Here is a 14,298-nt window from a genome sequence, read left to right as displayed (position 1 = left end):
AAAGCAGCCTTTAAATCCATATAAACTGCATCTGTTTGAATCCTGCTATCCATGTTACGGAGACATTGTGATGTAAAGTCAACAAGGTTAGTAATCGTCGACCGCTTTGGAACGAAACCGTGTTGTTGAGGGCTAATATAGTGATATGAAGCCGTGAGTAAACTTGTTTGGATCACTTTCTCAAAAACTTGGGCTCCAGCACTGAGTGATGTTATGCCTCTATAGTTGGCTGCATCTTCCTTGTCACCTTTTTTAAATATGGGGACTATCCATGAACTCTTCCAAATAGAGGGGAATTCTCCTTGTTGCAGCGAAAAATTAAAAATTTTGGTGAAGATCGGCGCAATGGACTCACAGCATCGGCTGAGAATGATGGCAGGAATACCATCTGGGCCGGGACTAGCTTTGGGCTTGACTGCTTTGAGCACATTTAGAACAGATTCTTGCGATATATTAGTTAAATTAAGGTCGATGACATCATTAGGAGTATTAATTAAAGCGTTGTCGGGTGTTTCTTTGAAAAATGTCGCTTTAAAGTAAACGGTGAACTGCCACTAATTGTTAACAAATCTTTGCAAATTTTACATCTGTGTTTGTTTGCAGCAGCAGTGTGACGTTCAAAATGACTCCAAATATCACATCGCGTTGTCTTCGAATCCATTGTTTGTCAGCTGCAAATCAAGAGAAATAAACTTAGTCAATCACTAGTTAATGCTAATTATTTGGTCTGGCAACCAAAGTCACGCACAACACTCTACACAACGCGTGCAATTTCCATTTAGGCTAATACGTTTGATATCGCTTTATACACCGTAACTAATACGCACCTTGTTTAATGGACTAAATATCACTACACTCCAACTAATAGTACTTTTGATAATTTTACTTTGATGTTCAATGATTAAACGTATTTCACACTTTCACCGCGGTAGGCTTCCGTTTGATTCGAAGATCACATCTGATATGAGAATTTATAGTTCGATGTCTGGTTATTTATACTCTGGGAAAAAACTCACACAAAATTCCTCGGACTTATTTTCCTAAAACTTCGACTGTGTCGGAAATCATATGCTATGTACCAGAACGAGAAAGCATGCCTGTTTTGTTTTCTGGATTGTGCAAGCGTAATCTTTCTGGACCTGTTAGTGTAGCGTAGTGTACGTGTACGTAGTGTGTGAATGTGTACGCGATAGTCTTAGGTCATTTGCACAGCTGCTGGTAAACAAAAGAATCAGACTAGGCAAAATTATCACATTGATTCCGGAGTATAACGACCAATGTTCAAAATTTTCTACAAATATTGGACAAACGGCTCCAAAGGCGTAGCTGACCCCGACCAGTGTCAGCTTTTTCTCTTAGAGTTCATTTACTCAGCCATCGGGTTCGTCTAACAGTGGATGAACTTGGCGGTCACCAGACCTCTTCAAACCCCCCCCCCCCCCTTTCGCCCGCCCATCTACGATGGCTATTATTGGTCCCAACAGAAAGCATGTGTAGATACCTGCAAATATTGGAAACTCCATCGATTTGACATACACCTGTTTCGAATCTTTTAAAGGGTATAGAAAATATTTTTTAAATCTAAGAGCCCCCTTCTACGCTGCACTTCATTCCTCGCTCTTCTTTTCCACCCTTTTACGCATGGCAAAAGCGCAGAACGCTGAAACACGCGCGCACTGCTGAAATCAATACAATTTAATCATCGTTGGCCCAAGGCATTGGGTAGAGCGAGAAACAACATAATTCTTTGCAAGTGTGGATGGCCGGTGCACGAGCACACCGAAACCGCGCGGAGACATTTGCTGCGAGAATCGAATGCACAGAACGCTGCGCTTGACCACCATCGAAAACCCGTTACACAAACACAAGGATACAACACACCCAGACAAAAATTTAAAGGCCCCGAAACACAATATCAACACAGCGGTCCGTAGCCAGAGAAATTATCAGGAAAAATCGGCTGACACCAAGCACGCGTCTCTTTAAAACAACTATGAACTGTGAAGGTCGTAGGTAAACGGCGCTCCAGTGGGGTGAGGTTTCTTGCAAGAATCGATCTCATCGATGTGGATGTGTGCGCTCCTGAATTTGGCTGAGATGAAACGTGTCTGTGCTTGTACTCGGGGCCACCGCTTTGCGATTGTGCAATAAAACAGACAGCTGGATTCACGCGAAAAATGCTATTCGCGTCGCAGGCTTGCGATAGCAGGGCATGGTTTAATGCAAAAACTACAATTTTCACTCGGAGCCCTAGTCAAATTTTGTAGTTAACTGAAGAGAAGGGAACATGGGACAGGGCGGGGGGGGGGGGGAGGGCGATGGGCATGTGTGGTATGAATGTGTGCAAGCGATTTATGGACCTTTGATTCGCCCCGACTTGAACTCGCTGTACCAACGGATCGGTGTTGCTAAAGCTAACTGAACCTACTTGTTGCTTACGGATGGCTCCGGCCCAATAGGTTCGGGTCGACCCACCGATCACTAGTATGCGCAGCGGCGCTAATGGTTTAAATTGTTACAAAAATCATATTAAAATTACAATGTTCCTGTAAGGAACAATGTGTTATGAATAATCCGTAAGGAACAAGTAGGTTCAGTTAGCTTTAGCAACACCGATCCGTTGGTACAGCGAGTTCAAGTCGGGGCGAATCAAAGGTCCATAAATCGCTTGCACACATTCATACCACACATGCCCATCGCCCTCCCCCCCCCGCCCTGTCCCATGTTCCCTTCTCTTCAGTTAACTACAAAATTTGACTAGGGCTCCGAGTGAAAATTGTAGTTTTTGCATTAAACCATGCCCTGCTATCGCAAGCCTGCGACGCGAATAGCATTTTTCGCGTGAATCCAGCTGTCTGTTTTATTGCACAATCGCAAAGCGGTGGCCCCGAGTACAAGCACAGACACGTTTCATCTCAGCCAAATTCAGGAGCGCACACATCCACATCGATGAGATCGATTCTTGCAAGAAACCTCACCCCACTGGAGCGCCGTTTACCTACGACCTTCACAGTTCATAGTTGTTTTAAAGAGACGCGTGCTTGGTGTCAGCCGATTTTTCCTGATAATTTCTCTGGCTACGGACCGCTGTGTTGATATTGTGTTTCGGGGCCTTTAAATTTTTGTCTGGGTGTGTTGTATCCTTGTGTTTGTGTAACGGGTTTTCGATGGTGGTCAAGCGCAGCGTTCTGTGCATTCGATTCTCGCAGCAAATGTCTCCGCGCGGTTTCGGTGTGCTCGTGCACCGGCCATCCACACTTGCAAAGAATTATGTTGTTTCTCGCTCTACCCAATGCCTTGGGCCAACGATGATTAAATTGTATTGATTTCAGCAGTGCGCGCGTGTTTCAGCGTTCTGCGCTTTTGCCATGCGTAAAAGGGTGGAAAAGAAGAGCGAGGAATGAAGTGCAGCGTAGAAGGGGGCTCTTAGATTTAAAAAATATTTTCTATACCCTTTAAAAGATTCGAAACAGGTGTATGTCAAATCGATGGAGTTTCCAATATTTGCAGGTATCTACACATGCTTTCTGTTGGGACCAATAATAGCCATCGTAGATGGGCGGGCGAAAGGGGGGGGGGGGGTTTGAAGAGGTCTGGTGACCGCCAAGTTCATCCACTGTTAGACGAACCCGATGGCTGAGTAAATGAACTCTAAGAGAAAAAGCTGACACTGGTCGGGGTCAGCTACGCCTTTGGAGCCGTTTGTCCAATATTTGTAGAAAATTTTGAACATTGGTCGTTATACTCCGGAATCAATGTGATAATTTTGCCTAGTCTGATTCTTTTGTTTACCAGCAGCTGTGCAAATGACCTAAGACTATCGCGTACACATTCACACACTACGTACACGTACACTACGCTACACTAACAGGTCCAGAAAGATTACGCTTGCACAATCCAGAAAACAAAACAGGCATGCTTTCTCGTTCTGGTACATAGCATATGATTTCCGACACAGTCGAAGTTTTAGGAAAATAAGTCCGAGGAATTTTGTGTGAGTTTTTTCCCAGAGTATAAATAACCAGACATCGAACTATAAATTCTCATATCAGATGTGATCTTCGAATCAAACGGAAGCCTACCGCGGTGAAAGTGTGAAATACGTTTAATCATTGAACATCAAAGTAAAATTATCAAAAGTACTATTAGTTGGAGTGTAGTGATATTTAGTCCATTAAACAAGGTGCGTATTAGTTACGGTGTATAAAGCGATATCAAACGTATTAGCCTAAATGGAAATTGCACGCGTTGTGTAGAGTGTTGTGCGTGACTTTGGTTGCCAGACCAAATAATTAGCATTAACTAGTGATTGACTAAGTTTATTTCTCTTGATTTGCAGCTGACAAACAATGGATTCGAAGACAACGCGATGTGTTCAGGCACAGCCCTGTCACTTCATATCGCGCTTAACGAAACACGAACATTCTTCGTTCAATATCGAGTGTTCGGCTCGATCGAGTAGTTTATAAATAACAGTGTATGTCGCGAATAAACTCTCTCTTCCAATTTTGCTGCACAACGAATAACTGCTGGTAAATATTAAAGGTTTGAAGGTTACACCGAAACGCGGAAAATAAATTATCCGAAATAGTGAGATTAAACACGATGTGATATTTGGAGTCATTTTGAACGTCACACTGCTGCTGCAAACAAATACAGGTGTAAAATTTGCAAAGATTTGTTAACAATTAGTGGCAGTTCACCGTTTACTTTAAAGCGACATTTTTCAAAGAAACACCCGACAACATTTGTTAGCCAACCAGTAAACTCTGCTTCTTCCAGCAAATCAATACAACCAAATCAAAATACAGGTGGAGAAAAACAGATACAAAAGTCAGTAAGCGACTACGTAGATGTTTTTAAACCCCTAAGTGCTGCCTCAAAAACAAACATTGATGAACAATTGCTGAAGATTTTTTGCAACCATGCTCTACCATTCTACTTACTAGAAGCAGAAGATTTTAAGGAACTTTTCCGTACCATTTGTCCCAGTTACGTTCTGCCTAACAGAAAAACGTTCAGCAATGCAATGCTTAATAAGCAGTACGATAATGTATTGGACAAGGTTAAAACGGATCTTAAGAATTCCAAAGCAGTCTGTTTAACATCGGATGGCTGGACGGGTTTAAATGGCACAAATTTTCTAGCTGCAACGGTACATTTCGTCAACGACAGTACTAATTTAAAATCTTATCTATTAGAGTGTGAAGAATTTACGGAACGGCATACATCAGAAAACATTGCACTATGGTTGAAAAGTGTGATGGATAGGTTCGCGATTTTAGATAAAGTGTGCTGTGTTGTAACCGACAATGCGCCAAACATGATAAAAGCCATAAACCTATTGGAAATCCAGCACGTTCCGTGCTACGCACATACTCTTAATCTCGTAGTTAAAGATGCGATTAACGACACCATCGAAACGACCGTTACTAAAGTGAGAAAAATAGTGAAATATGTCAAAAAGAGTTCGACTGCGTTGTACAAGCTAAATGAAATGCAGAAAAATCTAAACTATAAAGAACTGAAGCTCATACAAGATGTATCCACACGCTGGAACTCCATTTACTTCATGTTGGACCGGTTCAGAGCCAACAAAGAGCCAATCGTTTCTGCTCTCGCTCTTCTAGGAGCAGAATCAAAGCTCATTGAAAACGATTGGACCATTATGGAGCAATCTTGCATTATTTTAAAAGTCTTCGATGTTTTAACCAAGGAAATATCTGCTGAAAAAAATGTGACACTCTCAAAAGTACGTGTTTTAGATACATTATTATTTAATAGACTAGATCACATGATGCTTAACAACACTTTTTTGCCACAAATTCAAAAATTTTTAAAAGAGCTGATAGCAGGATTGAAACTTCGATTTGATTATGACAAAACTAATATAATGTCCAGAGCTACGGTCCTTGATCCGAGATTTAAGCAAAAGGGATTTTCAAATGCAAATTTATTTAAGGAGTGTTGCGATAATATTTTGATTGAAATGGATGCAATTGAATTAGATAGCAATAATAACGAAGAAAATATTTCCGAGCCGGTAGTGATAGCGTCAGAAAGTTCAAAAGATAATATCTGGGAAGAATTTGATTTGAACGTAGTTCACCCACAAACCATACTTCATGCACGTACGTCAAACCAAAAAGAAATGGATAATTACGTAGCAGAACCTTTGGCACATAGAAACGACGATCCTTTGGAATGGTGGAAGCTACACAAATTAGAATACCCAAAAATATACCAAATCATGCTTCGGGTGTTATGTATCCCAGCTACCTCAGTTCCTTGCGAGCGTATATTTTCCAAAGCAGGAGACATAGAGACTAGTAGAAGAAATCGCTTGAAACCCAGCAAGCTAGGCAAAATGTTGTTTGTAAAACAAAATAAAACAAACTAAAGTGGATAAAAAACTGTATATAAATGATTTCAACAAAACAATGAATACACAAACATGAATAAAACTACAAACATGACTACAAGGAATGAATAAAAAAAAGCCTGCTTATAAAGCGGTCTTCTGGAGAATGATGACGGGATTTTTCTATTATTGTTTCTTGCTGACAACCTAAATAATACTGCCCTATGCATTGCTTTAAAGTAACATATAAATGTATGTTGAAATGCTTACAGATATTGAAAACTAGGTCTCTCTCTCTCTCACTCTCTTTCTCTCTCTCTCTCTCTCTCTCTCCCTTTCTTTATCTCTCTCTCTATCTCTCACTCTCTCTACCTCTCTCTCTCTCGCTCTCTCTCTCTCGCTCTCTCTCTCTTTATCTCGCTCTCTCTTTATCTCTCTCTTTATCTCTCTCCCTCTATCTCTCTCTACCTCTCTCTCTCTCTCTCTCTCTCTCTCTCTCTCCCTATCTTTATCTCTCTCTATCTCTCTCTCACTCTCTTTCTCTCTTTATCTCTCTCTATCTCTCTCTATCTCTCTCTATCTCTCACTCTCTTTCTCTCTCTCTCTCTCCCTCTCTTTATCTCTCTCTCTGTCTCTCTCTTTATCTCGCTTTCTCTTTATCTCTCACTCTCTTTATCTCTCTCCCTCTATCTCTATCTCTCACTCTCTCTTGCTCTCTCTCTCGCTCTCTCTCTCTTTATCTCGCTCTCTCTTTATATCTCTCCCTCTCTTTATCTCTCTCCCTCTATCTCTCTCTACCTCTCTCTCTCTCTCTCTCTCCCTCTCTTTCTCTTTATCTATCTCTCTCCCTCTCGCTCTCTCTCTCTTTATCTCTCTCTATATCTCTCTATCTCTCTCTATCTCTCACTCTCTTTCTCTCTTTCTCTCTCTATCTCTCCCTCTCTTTATCTCTCTCTCTCAATCTCTCACTCTCTTTCTCTCTCTCGCTCTCTCTCTCTCTCTCTCTCTCTCTCTCTCTTAATCTCGTTTTCTCTTTATCTCGCTCTCTCTTTATCTGTCTCTCTCTTTATCTCTCTCCCTCTATCTCTCTCTCTCTCTCTCTCTCTCTCTCTCTCTTCCCTCTCTTTATCTCTCTCTATCTATCTCTCTCTCTCTCTAATGATTTGTCATTGGTTGCTTTGTGTGCGTACCACCATGGTACGAAGTGTGCTCGCACAGTGCAAAGTGAAGCAAGTGAAGCTTGCACTGTACGAAGTGTGCGAAAAGTGCGGAGTGTGCTCGCAATGTGCGAAGTGTGCGAAAAGTCCGGACTGTGCTCGCAATGTGCGAAGTGTGCGAAAAGTCCGGACTGTGCTCGCACTGTGCGAAAAGTGCGCGCACTGTGCGGAGTGTGCGAAAAGTGCTCGCACTGTGCGAAGTGTGCGAAAAGTCCGGACTGTGCTCGCACTGTGCGAAAAGTGCGCGCACTGTGCGGAGTGTGCGAAAAGTGCCGAGTGCGCGCACAGTGCGGAGTGCGCGCACAGTGCGGAGTGCGCGCACAGTGCGTAGTGCGCGCACAGTGCGGAGTGCGCGCACTGTGCGAAGTGTGCTCGCACAGTACAAAGTGTGCTGTGCAGTGCGCACATTGAAGTGTGCTGTGCGCACAGTGCGCACTCGCGCACAATGCCCAACACTAATTGCTACCATTTTACATTTTATATCTGATTGTAAAAAAACCATTTCATTTGTGGAAAGATGGCACATATTCGCTTCAAACATATCTATCATCCACCTAGAGGAGTGGTATGTGGTACTTTCATCTATTTCACTAAAAGCCTTGCCGCTAATGTACATAACTGATCCTTCCATTTTTGCACTGGTATATTGAACTATATAATCATCGTGAGTTAAAAACCAATTGGATTGCTTACTGGGATAAAGAGTAATAATCGAATTAATGTGTGCAACTACACCATTACTTTTAGATTCAATGTAAGGAAAAGGTGAATTTTCACTGCTTGACGAGCGTGTTGGAATCTGTTCAGATATCCTGTTCGCCGTCTGCACCAAAACCTTATGTCCATTTCGTAGGGTTTTACCCACATCCTGTAATTTAGCTTCATAGCGATACGAAGAAAATTTAGGAAGTGGTCCAAATTTGTTCACATCTTCGAAAACATGCAATAAATTATGCACATTACTGGTTATCCGATGTTCCCCGTAAATAGTACCATACTGTACAACAAACTGTTTAAGCATAATATGTGCAGCTGGCCAATGTTCTTTGTAAGAATCAGAAGAGAATAGTCTTATCGCACTAAAGTATAACATGAAATGTTCATACTGTTCTTTTGTTAACACCTCCTTCGACACTATGAAACTAGCATAGTTCAAAAACATAATGAATTCACTGGCTTTCCAAAAACCGGTATCTTCAATACTACGCAATTTGCGGTGAAACTCTAAAGGAATTTCCACCTTGTCAAGAAAGTTATTGATCCTATCAATTGTTTCTTTACTCCATTTCGGACCACTACCTAACTTGCCGGATTTCCAGCCGTTTATTGACGTTCGTGTAACTCCGAAGTCAATCAGATGCAACAGATCTGCAATAATAACATTCTTGATGATATCGAAATGGAGAAGCTTAATAAGTGGCGTTGTTTCCCTGTGATGTTCGCCGTAGTTACAGTTCCTAAAGTTTTCGTGCGTTCTCGGCGGTGCGTCTATGTCGGGAAAACACATCACTCTTGCAGTTTTGTTGAATTTTCCTTCAACGGTACATTTCTGGCAACCATTTTTGTGATTGAAGTATGCTACTCCTGAAAAAAAAAGACAAAAAGAAAGGTAATATTAGTTATACATGTCACAATTTTGGCTGGACCGTAATGGACATCTTTTTTTAAATAAACATGTTGTCTTTTTTACTAGATTTTCAACAACCTACCTTTAATAAAAGCTCGTGCAGGTGAGTCAGCGATGAAAGCCCAAACGCGTACTGTGATCAGCTTATTGGCTATTACAATGCCAGTCTCCATTAATTCGTTGAGTTCATTTACTAGAGGTTCAAGGTATTCCTTCAGGCTTGCAGGTTTTGATTCTCCCAAAAAATTTCCAACCATTAATACTGGAACCTCGGGCATCTCTTCAATGCTCATTAATATTGGCCAAAACTGCTTACGAGAACTTTTGTGTAATGGCAGTCCATCGATGGAGAAGTTTAATGAAAATTTGTTGACTCTTGGTTGAACATTACCAAATTGTTTCACAAGAGCTGCTTTTATTCCTGGATACCAAAATTCTCCTCCTGCTATTTGCTTTATTTCTCGTCCACATTGCTTTGTTCTAAGCAGTGTTCGTGCATCTTTGGGCAGCTTGTAACTGGTTGTATCGCGTAATATTTCTAACCGTAGCAATAGACGATGCGCAATCTCAGATTGCGCATATATTTATCTGTCAAAAAGATATATCGTTTCCGCGAAGCCAACCCTGAGCTATAAACATCATTTGCATGCGTTGAGTTGTTTTGTTTTGGTTTCCGCCACAATTGAGCGAGTTAATTCGTGAGCAGCTTCATTTTCCAGCCATGAGTGATGATTTATCAAACAACGATCATAATTACAACCGGCGTCTTCAGCGAAACCGTCGGTGGTGGATGCGACCAGTTTTCTTCCGCAGAAGACAGGATGGAAATCGTCTGTTGGACGACATCAAGGTCGAAATGGTAAACGATACGATAAAAAATTTTATGCGGATGAAACACGAAGATTTCGATCGTCTTTATGCCTTGGTCGGTCCAGAAATAAGCCGCATGGATACAAATATGCGAGAAGCGATCACGGCCCAAGAAAGGCTTTTAATAACATTGCGGTATTTGGCAACGGGGGAGACATTTGCAAGTTTGCAATACTTGTTTCGGGTAAGTATGTTTTGTTTTTTTTCTTGTTTCGGCGGTCCGATTGGAGACGGTAGCTGCGTCGGTCTTTTCCATGGCAGCACCGTGGCAGCATCGAATCTCATTCAAACCGTCTCCTCGTACGCAGGACTGATAAAACTTTTTCGGACAAAAGCAAGTGAAGAGAAGTCAGCAATCGAAAACGATGCAAGAGCCTAATGTTGAACGAATTAAAATGAAATGTTCGGATTTTAATGAGTATTGTATAATTTTAGGTTTCTAAATCATCGATTGCCAAAATTGTAAAGGATGTGTGTGCTTGTTTAAATAAACATTTGCGGAGCTATGTAAAGGTATGTTTTTGTAATTTTTTTTATTTTATTTTTTATTGTGTTCCAGATCCCACTCCAGCATCGTCTGCCGCAAACGATTAGTGGCATCGTTTTGTTGGTCTGGTGGTAAATGGATTAACCATGCCCCCACCCACTGGCCAAACATGGACAAATAATTTTCCATCGCTGGAGTGGGTGCTGGGCTTGGTGCTGGGGTCGGTGCTGGGGTCGGTGCTGGGGTTTGTGCTGGGGTTGGTGCTGGAGTTGTTGTTGCTCGGATTGGTGCTGGGATCGGTACTGGAGTTCGTGCTGGGGTTGGTGCTGTAGTTGGTGCTGTAGTTCGTGCTGTTGTTGGTGCTGGATTTGGTGCTGGGATTGTTGGTGCTGGGATTGTTGGTGCTGGGATTGTTGGTTGGGGCGGAATTGAGGAATAGGAACAAGAAGGGATTGGGTGGGCTTGGGTGGAGGTGTCTTGTTCTAGGTCGTCATCGAACTGAAAAGAGAGATAAAAAATAATGAGATAGCATAATCAAAAAGTTACAAAATAAATAAGGTTGCATTGATATCCAACGACGAGCAATACATATGAGTTAAATTTATGAAATATATAATTAATTTATCTTTGTATGTGTTATTATCATTTCAGATGCCGTCCACAGCAGAAGAATGGAAGGAGAAATCAAAAAAGTTTGAACAAAGGTGGAATTTTCCGCATGCAATTGGGTCCATTGATGGCAAACACGTACAAGTGGAAAAGCCTAGTAATAGTGGATCAGAGTATTACAACTATCAACATTATTTCAGCATTGTTTTACTTGCGGTAGTAGATGCCGATTACAACTTTTTACATGCAGATATTGGAGGAAAAGGTGGAATATCTGACGGAGGTGTATTTAAAAACACACGCTTATACCAGAGGCTGGAAAACAACAGTTTGAATGTACCGGAACCTGAACCACTGCGAGTTCCATATGCAATGCGAGTACCTTACTTTCTTTTAGGCGATAAAGCGTTTGCTTTTACCAGGTACTGCATTCGACCATTTGGAGGCATGCATGCGGAAGGGACAATTGAAAGAGTTTTCAACAAACGTCACTCTCGTGCTCGAATGATCGTTGAAAATGTGTTCGGGATTTTAGCCAACCGTTTCCGCATTAATAAAAGCCCGATTCTGCTAGAGCCAGAAGATGCTAAAACGGTTATTATGACAACAATATATCTCCATAATTTTCTTCGACAGAGTGCTTCACGCAATACATACACTCGCCCTTCATCTTTTGACAGGGTCGTCAATGGGCGTTTTGTAGAAGGCGAGAGAGCTCCAGCTACAATGAGCGGACTACAAGGCATACCCTGTCGCACGCCAAACGACTTGTTGAATATACGTTTACACATTGCACATGATCTTAAGTATAATAACCAACTTAATCATTAATGCAATACAACTCTTTGTATGTGTCAATTATTAAGCTAATTAGTAGTTATTAAATCGTAGAATGTGCGTAGATTACATGCAATTATACATTATATGAATAATATGCTAACCCACATCGTCGTTAGTACACTTGTACCTTTGCATTGTCCACCCACCATTGTTTAGATGAAAGAATGGTTCAACGTGAATCACGCTTGGCAAGTTATTCAGATAAAACGATTTATTTGCGATCGTTTGAGAACGGTCCATATGAGGCTTCAACCCATGACGGGCATGTTGTTGCTGTGCCACAGGACCGCCCTTAACTCGCAGTGAAATATAAAATTTACAGATAAATAACAAAACAACTTACCGTATCGAGATGCGTGCCGTCCTTCATGGTATCATCGAGGAACCTCATCGCGTCGAAGGCGAACCATCTTGGGTGGAAGACGTCCTCAGCCGCTACGAATGATAAAATTATGTCATTGAACAATTTCATATTATTTTAAATTTGATTAGTACCTGCTCCGCTTTGCTGACTTTTACGCAGCTTGGACTTATAAGTCCTGTAGCTGGTCAGCAGCTTCCTCCACTGGTAGCTCGCCTCTTCGACGGTGAGGTCCAAGAGTCCACCAATCTCGGTCCACGCATCCCTTCGCCGAATACCGTTTTTGTAGAACTCCGACCGCTTTTGCCATAAAGCAGGCCGTCGTTCCACCTCGGCAATTAGCCGAAGGCTTTTCTCAACATTCTGGAAGCAAATCAATAATAAAAAAACGATTAATCTCGACTCTATTCATTCACCATCCCCATGACCCCGTTATTATTTTGATGGCCCGGAAGATGCAGCAGTTTTCTTCCATTATCAGTCCTCTAACTCGGGAGAGCTGTAATATAAAATATTTAAATATACATAAACGTTCCTGTAAAAATAAGAAAGTTTTTTTTAATCGCAGCGGCAACAGCAATAGCTTCCATTGTAGCAGTTGGGGTAGAGGTTGCAGCAAAAATGGTGCAGGAAAGCAGGGCCAGCAGGAATAGTTGGTATTCCGAAATATAAGAAAGATTTCCTGTTGGAAGAAGACCAAAACCGCATAACCTACATTCCAGAATTCCAAACGATTATTAGTGTATGCGGACTAATAAGAAACATAACATCCCGTGGTACAGCCAGGTCAGTTCTCAAAGAGCTGCAATGTACAAATAAAACATTTCAGTTCAATGGTTTATTCCTGTAACAATAAAGACTAGCTAGGTACATTAAATTAGTACAATTTTTACAATTTACTATTTTTACAATTTAATTTTTTTACAATTTTTGCAATCTACAATTTTTACAATTTGACTTTTTAACAATCTACAATTTTTACAATTTTTTTTAATAAACTGCAAAGCAGCTGTCGTTTAAAAAAATTGCCGGTAGCTGGAGAAGCAGCAGCGGTGTTGTTTTTTTTCCAAGCCGGAAAATAATCTAAATTTAATAATAATTCAATTGTTGCCCATATTTCTAAATTTCTTTAGTATAACCGCATACACAAATCACAAACACTGAACATATATCATTTAAGGAAAAATAAAGCTACAAAAAAAACCCAAGCATTGCTTCCACTAAAAAAACACCGGTATAAAAAACAGAATGATTATATATTTACCAATTTTATATAGTTCCGGCGATTCGGCACGTTCGGCGATTCGTTCTCCATGGCTGTAATCAAAATTTAATTAGATTTTTGGCTCAAAAATCAACGCTCATCTCATATTTTTTCGTTTCAATACCTACCGCTATATGTAAACAAACGTATTAATCCAAGATTGCGCTAAGATTGCGCATGAATTTTCGAGATTTATATGTCCGAGATATATAAATATTTTTTGACAGATAAATATATCAAATCGGGCCGTTTGACAGATAAATATATGCGCAATCTGAGATTGCGCATCGTCTATTGCTACGGTAACAGTCCGTTGAGAGCCGTATGCGTCTGATACGTTTTCAAAGCCCAAATTCTGAGTCGTTCCGCCATCGCCTCACTGTTCTATGTTTTCTATGTTCTATGTTACTCTTCTATGTTTTCGGTGTCGTCTATATTTTCATAACTTTCTATATTGTCACACTCGTCGAAAATTATCCAATCACCAATGTATTCTTCTTCAACGATCTGCTCTTCAACTGGGTAGCTGATACATTCTTGGTCACTTGTTGACGGAATATTTGAAACACTAGGGATCTCTGCATCCGGCGATGCCATATTTTGGCTCTGTAGGTCATCGGACCTACTGCTGCTACTATCGTCAAACGTTTCTGCTTCGTATC

General features: G+C 41.1%; 1 protein-coding gene across 1 annotated transcript; it reads right to left on the bottom strand.

The window, feature by feature from the left end:
• Positions 1-10,591: 10,591 nt before the first annotated feature.
• Positions 10,592-13,687, bottom strand: LOC120955523 (probable myosin light chain kinase DDB_G0271550). The gene is made up of 4 exons (XM_049611122.1): positions 13,637-13,687; positions 12,507-12,735; positions 12,355-12,446; positions 10,592-11,052 (listed from the first exon to the last, which is right to left on the bottom strand). The coding sequence occupies exons 1-4, from the start codon at positions 13,685-13,687 to the stop codon at positions 10,666-10,668; spliced, it is 759 nt and encodes a 252-aa protein (XP_049467079.1). The 3' UTR covers positions 10,592-10,665.
• Positions 13,688-14,298: the final 611 nt, after the last annotated feature.

Source organism: Anopheles coluzzii, chromosome 2 (genome assembly GCF_943734685.1).
Source record: "Anopheles coluzzii chromosome 2, AcolN3, whole genome shotgun sequence".
Classification (NCBI taxonomy): Eukaryota; Metazoa; Arthropoda; class Insecta; order Diptera; family Culicidae; genus Anopheles; species Anopheles coluzzii.
This window is presented reverse-complemented; position numbering and strand designations above follow the sequence as displayed.

Bases quoted from the DNA above. Each gene is read 5' to 3' on its own strand.
- LOC120955523 (XM_049611122.1), bottom strand. From the start codon at position 13,687: ATGGAGAACGAATCGCCGAACGTGCCGAATCGCCGGAACTATATAAAA. The intron at 12,736-13,636 runs GTAAATATATAA...ATTTGCTTCCAG, and splicing joins GCCGGAACTATATAAAATTG to AATGTTGAGAAAAGCCTTCG. The intron at 12,447-12,506 runs GTACTAATCAAA...TATCATTCGTAG, and splicing joins AAGTCAGCAAAGCGGAGCAG to CGGCTGAGGACGTCTTCCAC.